Source organism: Orcinus orca, chromosome 13 (genome assembly GCF_937001465.1).
Source record: "Orcinus orca chromosome 13, mOrcOrc1.1, whole genome shotgun sequence".
Taxonomy (NCBI): domain Eukaryota; kingdom Metazoa; phylum Chordata; class Mammalia; order Artiodactyla; family Delphinidae; genus Orcinus; species Orcinus orca.
In genome coordinates, this window is record NC_064571.1 from 51,918,721 (window position 1) to 51,933,378 (window position 14,658).

The window sequence follows — 14,658 nt, forward strand, 5'->3', positions numbered from 1 at the left end:
AAAAATTTTAAAAATACTTATCTACTGGCACCATTCAATATATCCTCTTTGAAATATTTTCCTTACTTGGCTTCTAGAACATTCCTGGCTTTCCACATGACTCTTTGGCCACTCCTTTGATTCCTCCTTCTCTCTCCTACCTCTCAATTTTAGAGTGTACCAGGACTCTTCTTTCTGTTGATATTCACTCTCTTGGTGATCTTATCTAATCTCATGGCTTTAAACATCATCTATATGCTGATGACTCTCCAAAATTATATCTCTAGCTCACACCTCTCCCTTAAACTCCAGATTCTCATTCAACTGCTTCAGCACCTCTTCATAAATGTCCAATAAACATCTCAAGCAAGTTTAAAACAAGGACACTATTATACTCTCCCCCAAACCTCACAGTCTTCCGCATCTCAGTGAGGAATGGCCACTCATTCTTCTCATTCAGGCCAGAAATCTTGGACACAATCCTTACACCTCCTACTCACACCTCATATCCAGATCCATCAGTAAATGTTAGTTCTACCTACAAAGCATATTCCAACCACTTCTACCACCTCCACTACTATTACTCTTGTCTAAGCCACCATCCTCTCTCACCTGGATTAATATGTCTCATGACTAGTTTCCCTATTTTCACCCTTGTCTTCCTCTTAGTCTACTCTAAACATGGTAGCCAGTCTACTTTTACTATGGCCCTACTAAAAACATAAACCAGATATCATTTCTATGCTCAAAACTCTCCAATGACTTCTCATCCAAAAAATAAAGTCCTTAAAATGGACTATAAGATCCTGCTCTTCCCCTCACTTACTGCTCTGCTCTCCTCATTGTTCCCTGAACATATTCGTCTACCTCAGGACTTATGTATTATTTACTGTTCCCTCTGTCTGAAATGATTACATCCAAATATCCTCATGGTTCATTCTCTTACCTCCTTTTTTTAAAAAAAGTTTTTAAATTTATTTGGTTGCACCACGTCTTAGTTGTGGCAGGCGGGCTCATTAGTTGCACCTTGCCAGCTCCTTAGTTGTGGCATGTGAACTCTTAGTTGCGGCATGCATGTGGGATCTAGTTCCCTGACCAGGGATCAAACCCAGGCCCCCTGCACTGGGAGCACGGAGTCTTAACCACTGCGCCACCAAGGAAGTCCCCCCTCTTACCTCTTTTTGATCTTTACCCAATCACGTTCTCAGTAAGGCCTCCCCTAGACATCACATCCAAAACTGCAACCTACTCCTCCTTAACATCACTAAAATACTAAATTCTATTAATTCAATGTTAATTAATTACAAGCTATTGCCCACAATGCAGTACCACAAAGAATACTATATCCATAATAGTCTAGAAAATTATTTGTGACTCTAAGAAATGCATATATAATCTAGTGTCTATACAGTACAATACACTGTTTATAGAACACAATACACTGTTTATAAGAATCTAAAAGAACTTTCAAACCAAGACCAGTCCCTTTTCTATTACCTATTCCTTCTTATGCTTATGTTTACCAGCATCTAAATTGCCATTTTCTATCTATAAAAAATGCTATAGAAGAGAAAATTATCTTATTTTTAGAGAAAAGGATTCATTTTTTACAGCAATTCAAAGTACCATCCTCCATCTCCCCTGAGTATATTGAAATTGTTACTGAAAACAAGTCAAAGATGTAAATATGCATTAGTCATCAGGGAAATGCGAATCAAAACCACGAAATACCACTTCACACCCACTAGGATGGCTAGAATCAAAAAGTCAGATAACAAGTGTTAGTGAGAATGTAAAGCAATCTAAACCATCACACACTGCTGATGGGAATGAAAAATGGTACAGCCACCTTGGAAAACAGTCTGGTAGTGCCTCAAATTATTACCATATGACCCAGGAATTCCACTCCTAGGTATTTACCAAGAGAAATGAAAATATATATTCACAAAAAACTGGTACATGAATATTTATAGCAGAATTCTTCATAATAGCCAAAAGGTGGAAACAACTCAAATATCACTCAACAGATGAATGGATAAACAAAATGTGGTATATCCATTCAATGGACTAGTATTCATCAATAAAAAGGAATGAAGAACTGTTATAAGCTATAATATGGATGAATCTTGAAACACGGTGTGAAATAAATGAAACCAGTCATAAAAGACCACATATTATATGATTCCTTTCATATGAAACTCCAGAATAGGGAAATCTACAATGATGGAAAGTACATTAGTAGTTCCTTACTACTGGGGATGGGAGAAAGGGGGCAATATGGGAGTAAGAACTAAAGGGTATGGGCTTTCTTTCTGAGGTGATAAAAATTTTCTAAAATTGACTGTGTTAATGGTTACACATATCCATAAATATACTAAAACCACTGAATTGTACACTTTAAATAGGTGAAGTGTATAGTATGTGAATTACATCTCAAAGCTGCTAAAAAATGTAAATATGAATAAGTTAACGCAAAACTGACTACATAATCACAGTTATAGTGTTTAAAAACAAATTTAAGCTGTATTATATTTTAGTTGCTAAAGTTCAATTGCTACTAACCTAATTTTTAGGCTTGAAACCTGATAGACACCTTTAACTCTCTCTTGTCAATCATTCTCTCATGACCAACTAATCACCAAGTACCAATGATACTTTTTAAATTTTATTGAAGTACAGTTGATTTACAATGTTGTGTTCACTTCTTCTGTACAGCAAAGTGACTCAGTTATACACACACACACACACACACACACACACACACATTCTTTTTCATATTCTTTTCCATTATGGTTTGTCACAGGATATTGAATATGGTTCCCTGTTATACAATAGGATCCTGTTGTATAATATTATATTATTATAATATATATATTATATTATATATATAACTGCAAACTCCCAATCCTTCCCTCCCCTACTCCCCCTCCCCCTTGTCAACCACAAGTTTGCTCTCTGTAACTATGAGTCTATTTTCGTTTCATAGATATAGTGATTTGTGTCATATTTTAGATTCCATATATAAGTGATATCATATGGTATTTCTTTCTCTTTCTGACTTACTTCACTTAGTATGATAATCTCTAGGTCCATCCATGTTGCTGCAAATGGCATTATTTCATTATTTTTTTATGGCTCAGTAATATTCCACTGTATATATATACCACATCTCCATTCATCTGTTGATGGACATTTAGGTTGTTTCCATGTCTTGGCAATGGTAAATAGTGCTGCTATGAACATGGAGAGGGGTGCATGTATCTTTTTGAATTAGTTTTGTTTGGGTATATGCCTAGGAGTGGGATTACTGGATCATATGGCAACTTTATTTGTAGTTTTTTGAGGAACTTCCATACTGTTTTCCATAGTGGCTGCACCAATTTACATTCCCACCAACAGTGTAGGAGGGTTCCCTTTTCTCCACACCTTCTCCAGCATTTGTTATTTGTAGACTTTTTAATGATGGCTATTCTAGTCGGTGTGAGGTGGTACCTCACTGTAGTTTTAATTTGCATTTCTCTAATAATTAGCAATGTTGAGCATCTTTTCACATGTCTATTGGCCATCTGCATATCTTCTTTGGAGAAGTGTCTATTTAGGTCTTCTGCCCACTTTTGGATTGGCTTGTTTGTTTTTTTGTTGTTGAGTTGTATGAACTATTTGTATATTTTGGAAATTAAGCCCTCGTCAGTCACATCATTTGCAAATATCTTCTCCCAGTCTGTAGGTTGTCTTTTCGTTTATTTTTTTTTACTTAATTTTATTTTGACTTACAATGTTGTGCCAATCTCTGCTGTACAGCAAAGTGACTCAGTTATACACATATAGACATTCTTTCTTTTTTAATTCTTTTCCATTATGGTTTATCACAGGATATTGAATATAGTTCCCTGTGCTATACAGTAGGACCTTTTTGTTTACCTTTTCATTTTATTTATGGTTTCCTTTGCTGTGCAAAAGCTTGTAAGTTTGATTAGGTCCCACCCGTTTATTTTTGCTTTTATTTCTATTGCCTTGGGAGACTGACCTAAGAAAACATTGGTACAATTTATGTCAGAGAATGTTTTGCCTATGTTTTCTTCTAGGAGTTTTATGGTGTCTTGTCTTATATTTAGGCCTTTGAGCCATTTTGAGTTTTTTTTTTTTTTTTTTGAGTTTATTTTTGTGTATGGTGTGAGGGTGTGTTCTAACTTCATTGACTTACATGTGGCTGTCCAACTTTCCCAACGCCACCTGCTGAAGAGACTGTCTTTTCCTCAGTGTATATTCTACCAAACATACAAAGAAGAACTTATACCAATCCTTCTCAAACTCTTCCAAAAGATTAAAGAGGAAGGAACTCTCCCAAAAATAGCTCATGAAGCCACCATCACCCTGATACCAAAGCCAGATAAAGACAACTACCAAAAAAGAAAATTACAGGCCAATATCTTTGATGAATATAGATGCAAAAATTCTCAACAAAATATTAGCAAACTGAATCCAACAACACATAAAAAAGGTCATATACCATGACCAAGCTGGATTCATGCCAGGGTCACAAGGATGGTTCAACATTCACAAATCAATCAATGTGATACACCCCATCAACAAAAAAAAAAGGACAAAAACCACACGATCACCTCAATAGATGCAGAAAAAGCATCTGGTAAAATTCAACACCCATTCATGATAAAAAGCCCTTAGGAAAGTGGTATAGAGGGAACATATCTCAACATACGAAAAGCAATTTATGACAAACCCACAGCCAATATAATACTCAAAGGTGAAAAGCTAAAAGCCTTCCCACTAAAATCTGGAACAAGACAAGAATGCCCACTCTCACCACTTCTCTTCAACATAGTATTGGAAGTCCAATGATTTCTTCCACCATAATCTCTAACTCTTCCATGTTCTATGCTGCCATCCTTAGTCTGGGCTCTGTTACTTTATGTGCTATCCCTGTTCTTCTTACTATTTGCCTCTTCCAAATTAGCAAACAATGCCAGTTTTTAAACCCAATTACAATTTTCTCAATATCATCCTCATAAGGTTAATGTCCATCAAATCAAGTTTGAACTTCCCCTACCAGGATTCTGGATTTTCCAATCTGCTCCCACCTCTGTCCACCACCCAGCCTCATTTCCTAACACATTCAAAAGGAAAACACCTCATTCAAGGCAGAGCTGTCTCTTCACTGTCCCGTATAAATTCTACATGCATTCATTTCTCTGCCTTTTATCAGGCTACTCTACTCTGAATGCCTACTCTCCACACTTATCTATATCCTACAAATCATTCAAGATCTCTTTCAAAGCCCCACATCACCCATGAAGGATTTGTGGAGAACTCCAACTACAAAGGATTTCTTGCATTTCCTAGCCCTTTTAGGACTAACTGTCTGTGCCACTCATCTTAGCATTTGATTTATATGCCATGTATTTTAGTATTTGATTTACCTGTCACATATTTTAGCTTTTGATTTACCTACTATCTTATTGTATGCCATTCTATTATTCCATACAGAAACACCTTTCTTCAATAAGACTATCACCTCCGTAAGACAAGGCCTATCACTTTTTTGGTATCACCAAGACCACACAGCACAGTGTTAGACCCAAAATACCCTCCCAAATTTATAGAATTACTTAGCTATTTTGAGATTAATTTAACTGAACAGTAACTGATCATCACATTTCCCATTATTTTGTTCATTTTCTACTATAAATGCAATTACTAAACCTAAAGTCTAAAAGGTGAATACAGTACCTTTTCATACTGACAGACAATTACATTATCTGTGTCAAACAGGTCCGGCACATCCTGCTCACTAACATCATCCCCAGAATTTAAAGGGTCCTAAAGATGAAAGATACTCACATTAATGAATTTCATGATGCTCTGAATTTTTTAAAGACAGAGGGACATATTCTCTCCCTCCAAGGACACAGAATAGTACTGTATTTAAAAGTAAAACAGCCTGAGTTTGAATCCCAACTTAGTCACTCAATAACCACAAGACTGACCTTTGGCAAGCTACTAAAACTCCTTGTATCTCAGTTTTCTCATCTGCAAAATGAGGACAGTAATAAGACTCATAAAACCCATAAGGCAGTGGTAATGTTAAATAACAAAAGGCAGTAAGATTTAGGATGTACCTGGCACATATGTACGGCACCATAAACGATAGTTAATACATACCACTTACATGCTTCTTAATTATCACATTCCACAAAGATTTCACAGCATTTATTAGGATTAGAGCAGATATGATATGCTTCTACCCTAGCTGCCCTCTTTACCTCCACTCCCATCCCTTAAACCTCTCACTACCTCTAGTTAAGACCAACAAATATAGCAGCTGATTCCTAAATACTTAATACTGAGTTAAATTACAGTTTAAGATTAAAAGTTTAAATACTAGATACAAATAAGTCTCATTTTAAAGACAAAAGACAGGATTAACCTTAATTGTTAGTCCTCTTGGTTCCAAAGTATATTAAAGTACAAATGCTATAAATTTTAAAAAGTTTCAGCTCAAAAATAATCCTTACCTCTTCCACAAGGTCTACTTGAGGGTCTTCATTATCACTACTGTTGGCCATTGAATCTTCATTTGATATACTGCTGGCTTCTTCAAGTACCTTCAGGTCTCCCGCATCAGTAATCCCTAGAAATTTGTTCTCATCTACATCTCTCGTACTTCCTATTTCATCACTGGAAGCTGTATCGCCAGTTCCATCTATTTGAATTATCTCGTTAATATCATCATCAGTTACCTGAAGGCTTAAATCCATCTGAGAATTAGAATCCTAAAAAGAGAAATAAATGCAATAAAGTTTTTTCCTGTCAAACAAGGTATATAAAACATTGGATCACACAAAATATAAAATTACTTAAACAGTTCACAAGTGGCCTCTGAAAACATATTTCTTCCCTGTCAGATGATATTCCCTAATTTTGAATTTTAGAACATCCCTAGCATTTCTATGGAAGATGGGAATAACTTTTAAGTTGTAAATAAAGTAAACCCACTTACGGTCATACATAGACAGCAAATCAGTTGACTGTTTTCAGATAATATTTACCAGTTTTTATACATACTATCTTAAATTTATATACCTCTTAGGTTTTAACTATTTTATTTTAAACAATAATTCAATGAAGTAGAAAGGACAAGTGACATCATGCTCAATGGATAAATAAAAAATATAAAGGATTGTACGAACTAGAATAAGCCAAATACAAAAGGACAAATATAAATCAAAACTGACAGAACTGAAGAGATTAACAAATTCACAAACATAGTTGGAGAATTCAACATCCTTCTTCTTACTAATCAATAAAAAAAGCAGACTGAAATTCAGTAAGAATGTAGAAGCACTGAACAACACAATCAACCAGCATAACCTAACTGGCATTTATAGAATACTCCACCCCCAAAGAGCCAAATGCACATTCTTTTCAAGAGCACACAGAATGTTCACCAAGATGGACCACATTCTGGATCATAAAACAAATCTTGGCAACTTTAACACATACAAAGTATGTTCTCTTAGCACAAAGGAATTAAACCAGAAATCAGTAACAGAAAAATCTGGAAAATCCTCAAATATTTACAAATTAAACAACACATTTTTAAATACGCACGGGTCAAAGAAGAAGTCACAAGGGAAATTAAAACATAATTTTAATTGAATGCAAACAAAAACATTACATTTCGAAACCTGAGATGTAGCTAAAGCAGTGCCTAGAGGGAATTTATAGCATTGCATGAGTATATAAGAGAAGAAGCAAGTCTCAATCAGGGGCCTAAAATTCCACCTTAAGAAACTAAAAAAGAGAAGATCAAATTAAGCTCATAGCAAATAAGGAAATAAAGATAAAAAGAAAAATACATGAAACTGAGAACAGAAAAAGTCAATTAGACCAAAAGTTCATTCCTTGAAAAGATGAATAAAAATGAAAAAACGTAGCCAGACTAACAAAAAGAGAAAAGAAATGATATTACTAATTAAGGATAGGGTGTCACCATAGATCCCCAAAACATTAAAAGGATAAAGAAACTGTTTTAGATCATTTGGGCTGCTATAACAAAATACCATAAACTAGGTAGCTTATTAACAATGGAAATTTATTTTTCACAATTCTGGAGGCTGAGAAGCCTGAGATCAAGGCACCAGCAGATTTGGTATCTGGTAGAGCCCACTTTCTGGTTCACAGACGATGGCTTCTCACTGTGTCCTCATATGGCAGAGGGGCTAGGGAGCCCTGTGAGGTCACTTATAAGGTAACTAATCCCATTAATTGAAGACTCCATCCTCATGACCTAATCGCCTCCCAAAGGCCCCACCTCCTAATTACCATCACCTTTTGGGGGTTAGGATTTCAACATATTAATTTGGGGGTTACATAAACATTCAGACTGATGTAAGGCAATTTACAAAAATTGTATGGCTGTATAGTAGCAATAAACAATTGGAAACTGAAATTAAATAACAGCACTATTTAAAGCAGCAAGAGAAAAGCAACTCATCACATACAAGGGATCCTCGGTAAGATAACAAGCAGATTTCTCACCAGAAACTTTGAAAACAAAAAGGCAGTGGTATGACATATATTTACAGTGCTGAGGGACTTCCCTGATGGTCCAGTGGTTAAGATTCCATGCTTCCAATGCAGGGGGCATGGGTTCAATCCCTGGTCAGGGAACTAGGATCTCACGTGCCATGTGGTGTGGCCAAAGAAAAAGAAAAAAAATGAAGTGCTGAAAGAAAAGACTAAACTAGGAATTCTATATCTGGGAAACTGTCCTGCAAATAAGGCATTTCCAGATAAAAGCTGAAGGAGTTTATTACTACTAGATCTACCCTACAATAAATACTAAAGGGAGTCCTTTAACTCAGCATGAAAGGAAGCTAGACAGTAATCTGAAGCCACACAAAAATATAAAGTTCTCTGGTAAAGATAAATACAATGACAAATATAAAAACCAGTATTATCATATTTTGGTTTGTTAACTGTACTTTTTAGTCCTCTATGAGATTTAAGAGATAAGAGCATTAAAAACTATAATTATAAATCTATATCGAGTACACAATATATAAAGACATAATTTGGGATATCAGTAATATAAAGTGGGGGAGGGTAGAGCTGAAAAGAAGCAGAGTTTTTATATGAAATTAAAGGTGAGTTGGTATCAGTTCAAAATAGATTATTACAACTTTAAGATGCTATAAGTAATCTCCATGATAACCACAAAGAAAATACCTATAGAGAACACACAAAAGGAAATGAGAAAACAATCAAAACGTGTCATTACAAAAAAACTACACACAAAAGAATGTAATAAGGGAGGAAATAAGGGACAAGAAAGCTAAAAGACACACAGAAAACAAAAAAGCAAGAGTAACCTCTCCCCTATTAGTAATTACTTTAAATGTAAATGGATTAAACTCCCCAACCAAAAGCAACAGACTGGCAAAATGGATAAACAGTATCCAGTTACATGCTGTCTACCAGAGACTCACCTTAGGTCTAAGGACACACAAGGTTGAAAGTAAAATGATGGAAAAAGATATTCCATGCAAATAGTAACCACAAGAGTTGGGGAAACTATGCTAATAACAGACAAAATAGACTTTAATTCAAACACTGTTACAAGAAACAAAAAAAACATTACATAATGATAAAAGAATTAATTCACCAAGAAGATATAACAATTCAAATATATATGCACCAAACATCAGAGCTCCTAAATATATGCAACAAAAAGGGATAAACAGCTCTGTAGTAATAGTAGGAAACTTTAATACTCCACTTTCAATAATGAATAGAACCACCAGACAAAATATCAATAAGGAAATAAAGAACTTGAGCATGACAGACTAACTGTACCTAACAAACATATACAAAACATGCAAAATAGCAGGATACACATTTTTCTCAAGTACACACAGAACGTTCTCCAGGATAGGCCATAAATTAGGCCACAAAACAAATCTTAGTATTTAAAAGGACTGAAATCATACAAAGTATCTTTTCTGATCACAATGGAATGAAACCAGAAATTAACAGCAAAAGGAAAACTGGAAAATCCACAAGATGTAGAAGTTAAACAACAGTCTCAAAAAAAAAAAAAAAGTCAATGGGTCAAAGAAAAAACAAACAAAAAAAAAAACAAAATCTTTTGTCAAAAGATTAAAAAAATCTCGAGACAAATGAAAACACAGCATACCAAAACATATGGGATTCTGCAAACGAAGTGCTAACAGAAATTTATAGCTGTAAATGCTCATATTAAAAAAGTAGAAAGATCTCAAATTAACAACCTTAAGGAACAAATAAGGAAGAACAAATAAAGCCAAAGCTAGTAGAAGGAAGGAAATAATAGCAATTAGGGCAGAGATAAAGTAAAGAATAGAAAAACAATAGAGAAACTAAACAAAACCAAAAAAGATCAATAAAATTTATAAACCTTTGGCTAGATTGATGAAGAAAAAAGATGAAGATTTATAAACCTTTGGCTAGATTGATGAAGAAAAAAAGAGAGAAGACTCAAATAACTAAAATCAGAAATAAAGAAACTTTACTAGTGATTTTACAGGAATAAAAAGAATTAGAAGACTAACTGTATGTCAACAAATTGGATAACCCAGATGAAATGAACTAATTCCTAAAAACACAAAACCTACCAAGGCTGAATCATGAAGAAAGAGAAAATATTAATAGACTTATAACCAGTAATGAGATTCAATTAGTCATCAAAAACCTCTCAACAAAGAAGTGCCCAGGACCAGATGGCTTCACTAAAGAATTCTACCAGGGCTTCCCTGGTGGCGCAGTGGTTGAGAATCTGCCTGCTAATGCAGGGGACACGGGTTCGAGCCCTGGTCTGGGAGGATCCCACATGCCGCGGAGCAACTAGGCTCGTGAGCCACAACTACTGAGCCTGCGCGTCTGGAGCCTGTGCTCCGCAATGGGAGAGGTCACAACAGTGAGAGGCCCGCGCACTGCGATGAAGAGTGGCCCCTGATTGCCACAACTAGAGAAAGCCCCCACACAGAAACGAAGACCCATCACAGCAAAAATAAATTAATTAATTAATAAACTCCTACCCCCAACATCTTAAAAAAGAAAAGCAAAACAATTATCTAACTCAGCAAAGAAGTTTCTCATATTATTAAAAAAAAAAAAAAAAAAAGAATTCTACCAAACACTCAAAGAAGAATTAACACCAATCCTCAAAAATCTTCAACAAGGGAATTATCTGGCAGTCCAGTGGCTAAGACTTTGCACTCTCACTGCGAGGGCCCAGGTTCAGTCCCTGGTCAGGGAACTAAGATCCCACAAGCCACACAACATGGCCAAAAAAAAAAAAAAAAATCCTCAACAAAATATTAACAGAATTCAACAGCACATTAAAAGGATCATACACCATGACCAAATGAGATTTATTCCTGAAATGCAAAAGTGGGTCAACATATGAAAAATCAATGTAATACAACACATTAACACATTGAAGAGGGGAAAAAACGACAATCACCTAAACTAATGCAAAAAAAGCATTTGACAAAATTCAACACCCTTTCACGATTTAAAAATAAAAACAAACACTCAGGGCTTCCCTGGTGGCGCAGTGGTTGAGAGTCTGCCTGCCGATGCAGGGGACATGGGTTCGTGCCCTGGTCCGGGAAGATCCCACATGCCGCGGAGCCGGCTCGCTGAGCCTATGCTCTGCAATGGGAGAGGCCACAACAGTGAGAGGCCCACGTAGTGCAAAAAAAAAACAAACACTCAAACTAGGAATAGAAAGAAATTACCTCAACATAATAAAATTGACCTATGAGAAACTCTCAGCTAACAGCATATTCAATGGTGAAAACTGAAAGCTTTTCCTCTAAAATCATGAACAAGGCGTGGATGCCCACTCTTGCCACTTCTATTCAACATAGTACTAGATGTCCTAGCTAGGGCAATTAAGCAAGATAAAGAAATAAAAGGCATCCGAATTAAAAAGGAAGTAGTAAAACTGGCTCTGTTCGCAGATGACATAATGTTCTATGTACAAAACCCCCAAAATTCCATACACACACAAAAATGTTAGAACTAATGAATTCAGCAAAATGTACAAAATACAAAACAACATACAAAAATCAGTTGCATTTCTACACACTAACAATTAACAAACTGAAAACAAAGTTAAGAAAGCAATTCCACTTACAAAACCACCAAATAGAATACTTAGGAGTAAACATAACCAAGGAGGAAAAAGACTTGTTCACTAAAAACTACAAAACATTGCCAAAAGGAGTTAAAAATGATACAAATAAATGGGAAGACATTCCATGTTTATGGATTAGAAGAGTTAATATTATTAAAATGTTGATACTACCCAAAGACAACTAAGATTCACTGCAATCCCTATCAAAATCCAAATAACATTTTTGGTGCGAATGGAATAGTAAAGCATCTTGAAATTCATATGGAATCTCAAGGGACCCTGAATAACCAAAACAATCTTGAAAAAGAAAACACAGTTGGAGGTCCCATTTATCCTGATTTCAAAGCTTGCTACAAAACTACAGTAGTCAAAACAGTGTATTTGCATAAAGACAGACAAAAGACCAATAGAACAGAGAGATCAGAAATAAACTCTCACATATATGATCAAATGATCTTCTACAAAAGTGACAAGACCATTCAACAGGGAAAGGACAATCTTTTCAACAAATGCTAAGAAAACTAGATATCCACATGCAAAAGAATGAAGTTGGTCCCCTACCTTACACCATATACAAAAATTAACTCAAAATGGATTAAAAAGTTAAACGTAAGAGCTAAAACTACAAAACTCTTAGGAAAAAAATCATAGAGGAGAATCTTCATGACACTGAATTTGGGAATAATTTCTTAGATATGATACCAAAAGCATAGGCAAAAAAAAAAAAAAAAAGATAAAATGGACTTCATCGAAATTAAAACCTTTGTGCATCAAAGGACACTATCAACAAAGTGAAAAGGTAACCCACAAGATGGGAGAAAATATTTGCAAATCATATATCTGATGAGTTAATATCCAGAATATATTTTAAAACGCCTACACTCAACAACAAAACGAAAAACTTGATTTAAAAATGCGCAAAGAACTTAGACGTTTCTCCAAAGAAAATATACAAATGGCAATAAGCACATGAAAAGATGTTCAGTATCACTAATCATTAGGGAAATGCAAATCCAAACCACAATAAGATACCACCTCATACCCATTAGGATGGCTATTATCAAAGAAAAAAAACAAACAGAAAATAAGTGTTGGTGAGAATGTGGAGAAATTGTGCACTGCTGGTGGGAATGTAAAATGGTGCAGCTGCTATGGAACACTACAGTAGTTCCTTAAAAAATTATAAACAGAATTGTCATATGACCCAGCACCATATCTGGCTATATATTTGAAAGCAGGGAATCAAGGAGATATTTGTATACCCAAGTTTACAGTAGCATTAGACACAACTGTCAAAAGGTATAAGCAATCCAAGTGTTCATGGATGGATGAATGAATTAACAAAATACAGTATATATACACAATGGAATGTTATTTAAGCATAAAAAGGAAGAAAATTCTAATATATGCTACAACATGGATGAACACGAGACATTATGCTAAGTGAAAAGGGACACAAAAGGACAAATACTATTTGACCTCCTGCTTTGAGATACCTATAGTCAAATTCATAGAGACAGAAAGTAGAATGGTAGCTGCCAGGGGCTGGGGGAAGATACAAATGGGGAGTTATTGTTCAATGGGTACAGAATTTCAATTTGGGAAAATAAAAAATGTTGCCGAGATGGATGGTGAGGACTGTTGCACAAGAATGTGACTGCACCTAATGCCACTGAACTGTACAGTAAACAATGGTTAAAAGGTAAATTTTTACAATAGACAAAATCAATGGTGTACACTGTCAAGTATGTGGTAAAACTGATAAAGAGTGCTGGTGGCAGGAAAAATTGCACAACCTCTTGAAACTATTGTGGCAATGTACTTGAAGAACCACGGAAATTTTTAGCGTTTTTCCTCAATAATCCTATCTTTGAAAATAATATTTTTAAAATTAATGCAAATGAAGCTTAAAATATAAATAACGTTGTGCTTTATGGTGTGTATTATTATTTATGACAGCACCCAAAACCATGAAACACTTAGATAAAAATAGAATATGTGCAATATATGTATGTTGAGAACTATAAAACTTTAAAAGTCAAAGACCTAAATAAAAAATGTAGCAATAAATTGGAACACTCATTGTGAAGATGTCAATTCTCCCCTTGTAGATCTATAGATCCAACAAAACCCATATCAGAATCCCAGCAGCTTTTTTTGTAAAAAATGACAAGCTCATTCTAACATTTATATGGAAAAGCAAAGAATTAGAATAACCAAAATAACTTTGAAAAAGAATAAAGTTAAGAAACTCGGGGCTTCCCTGGTGGCGCAGTGGTTGAGAATCTGCCCGCCAATGCAGGGGACACGGGTTCGAGCCCTGGTCTGGGAGGATCCCACATGCCGCAGAGCAACTAGGCCCGTGAGCCACAACTACTGAGCCTGCGCAACTGGAGCCTGTGCTCCGCGACGAGAGAGGCCACAACAGTGAGAGGCCCGCGCACCACGATGAAGAGTGGCCCCCACTTGCCACAACT

The 14,658-nt window shown here is 35.5% G+C and overlaps 1 protein-coding gene across 2 annotated transcripts in view; it reads right to left on the reverse strand.

The window, feature by feature from the left end:
• Positions 1-14,658, reverse strand: part of GTF2A1L (general transcription factor IIA subunit 1 like) — a 61,011-nt gene that overhangs the window by 2,033 nt on the left and 44,320 nt on the right. Inside the window, exons 7-9 of one of the 2 annotated variants that reach the window (XR_007470857.1) lie at positions 6,513-6,770; positions 5,985-6,027; positions 5,728-5,817 (exon numbers count right to left, since the gene is read on the reverse strand). Coding sequence is in view for 1 of the 2 variants with exons in the window: in XM_033419115.2 (XP_033275006.2) it covers positions 5,728-5,817; positions 6,513-6,770 (348 nt within the window). In the remaining variant the exon portion in view is untranslated. The remainder of the gene's footprint in view (positions 1-5,727; positions 5,818-5,984; positions 6,028-6,512; positions 6,771-14,658) is intronic. The other variant, XM_033419115.2, reaches the window with a different exon arrangement.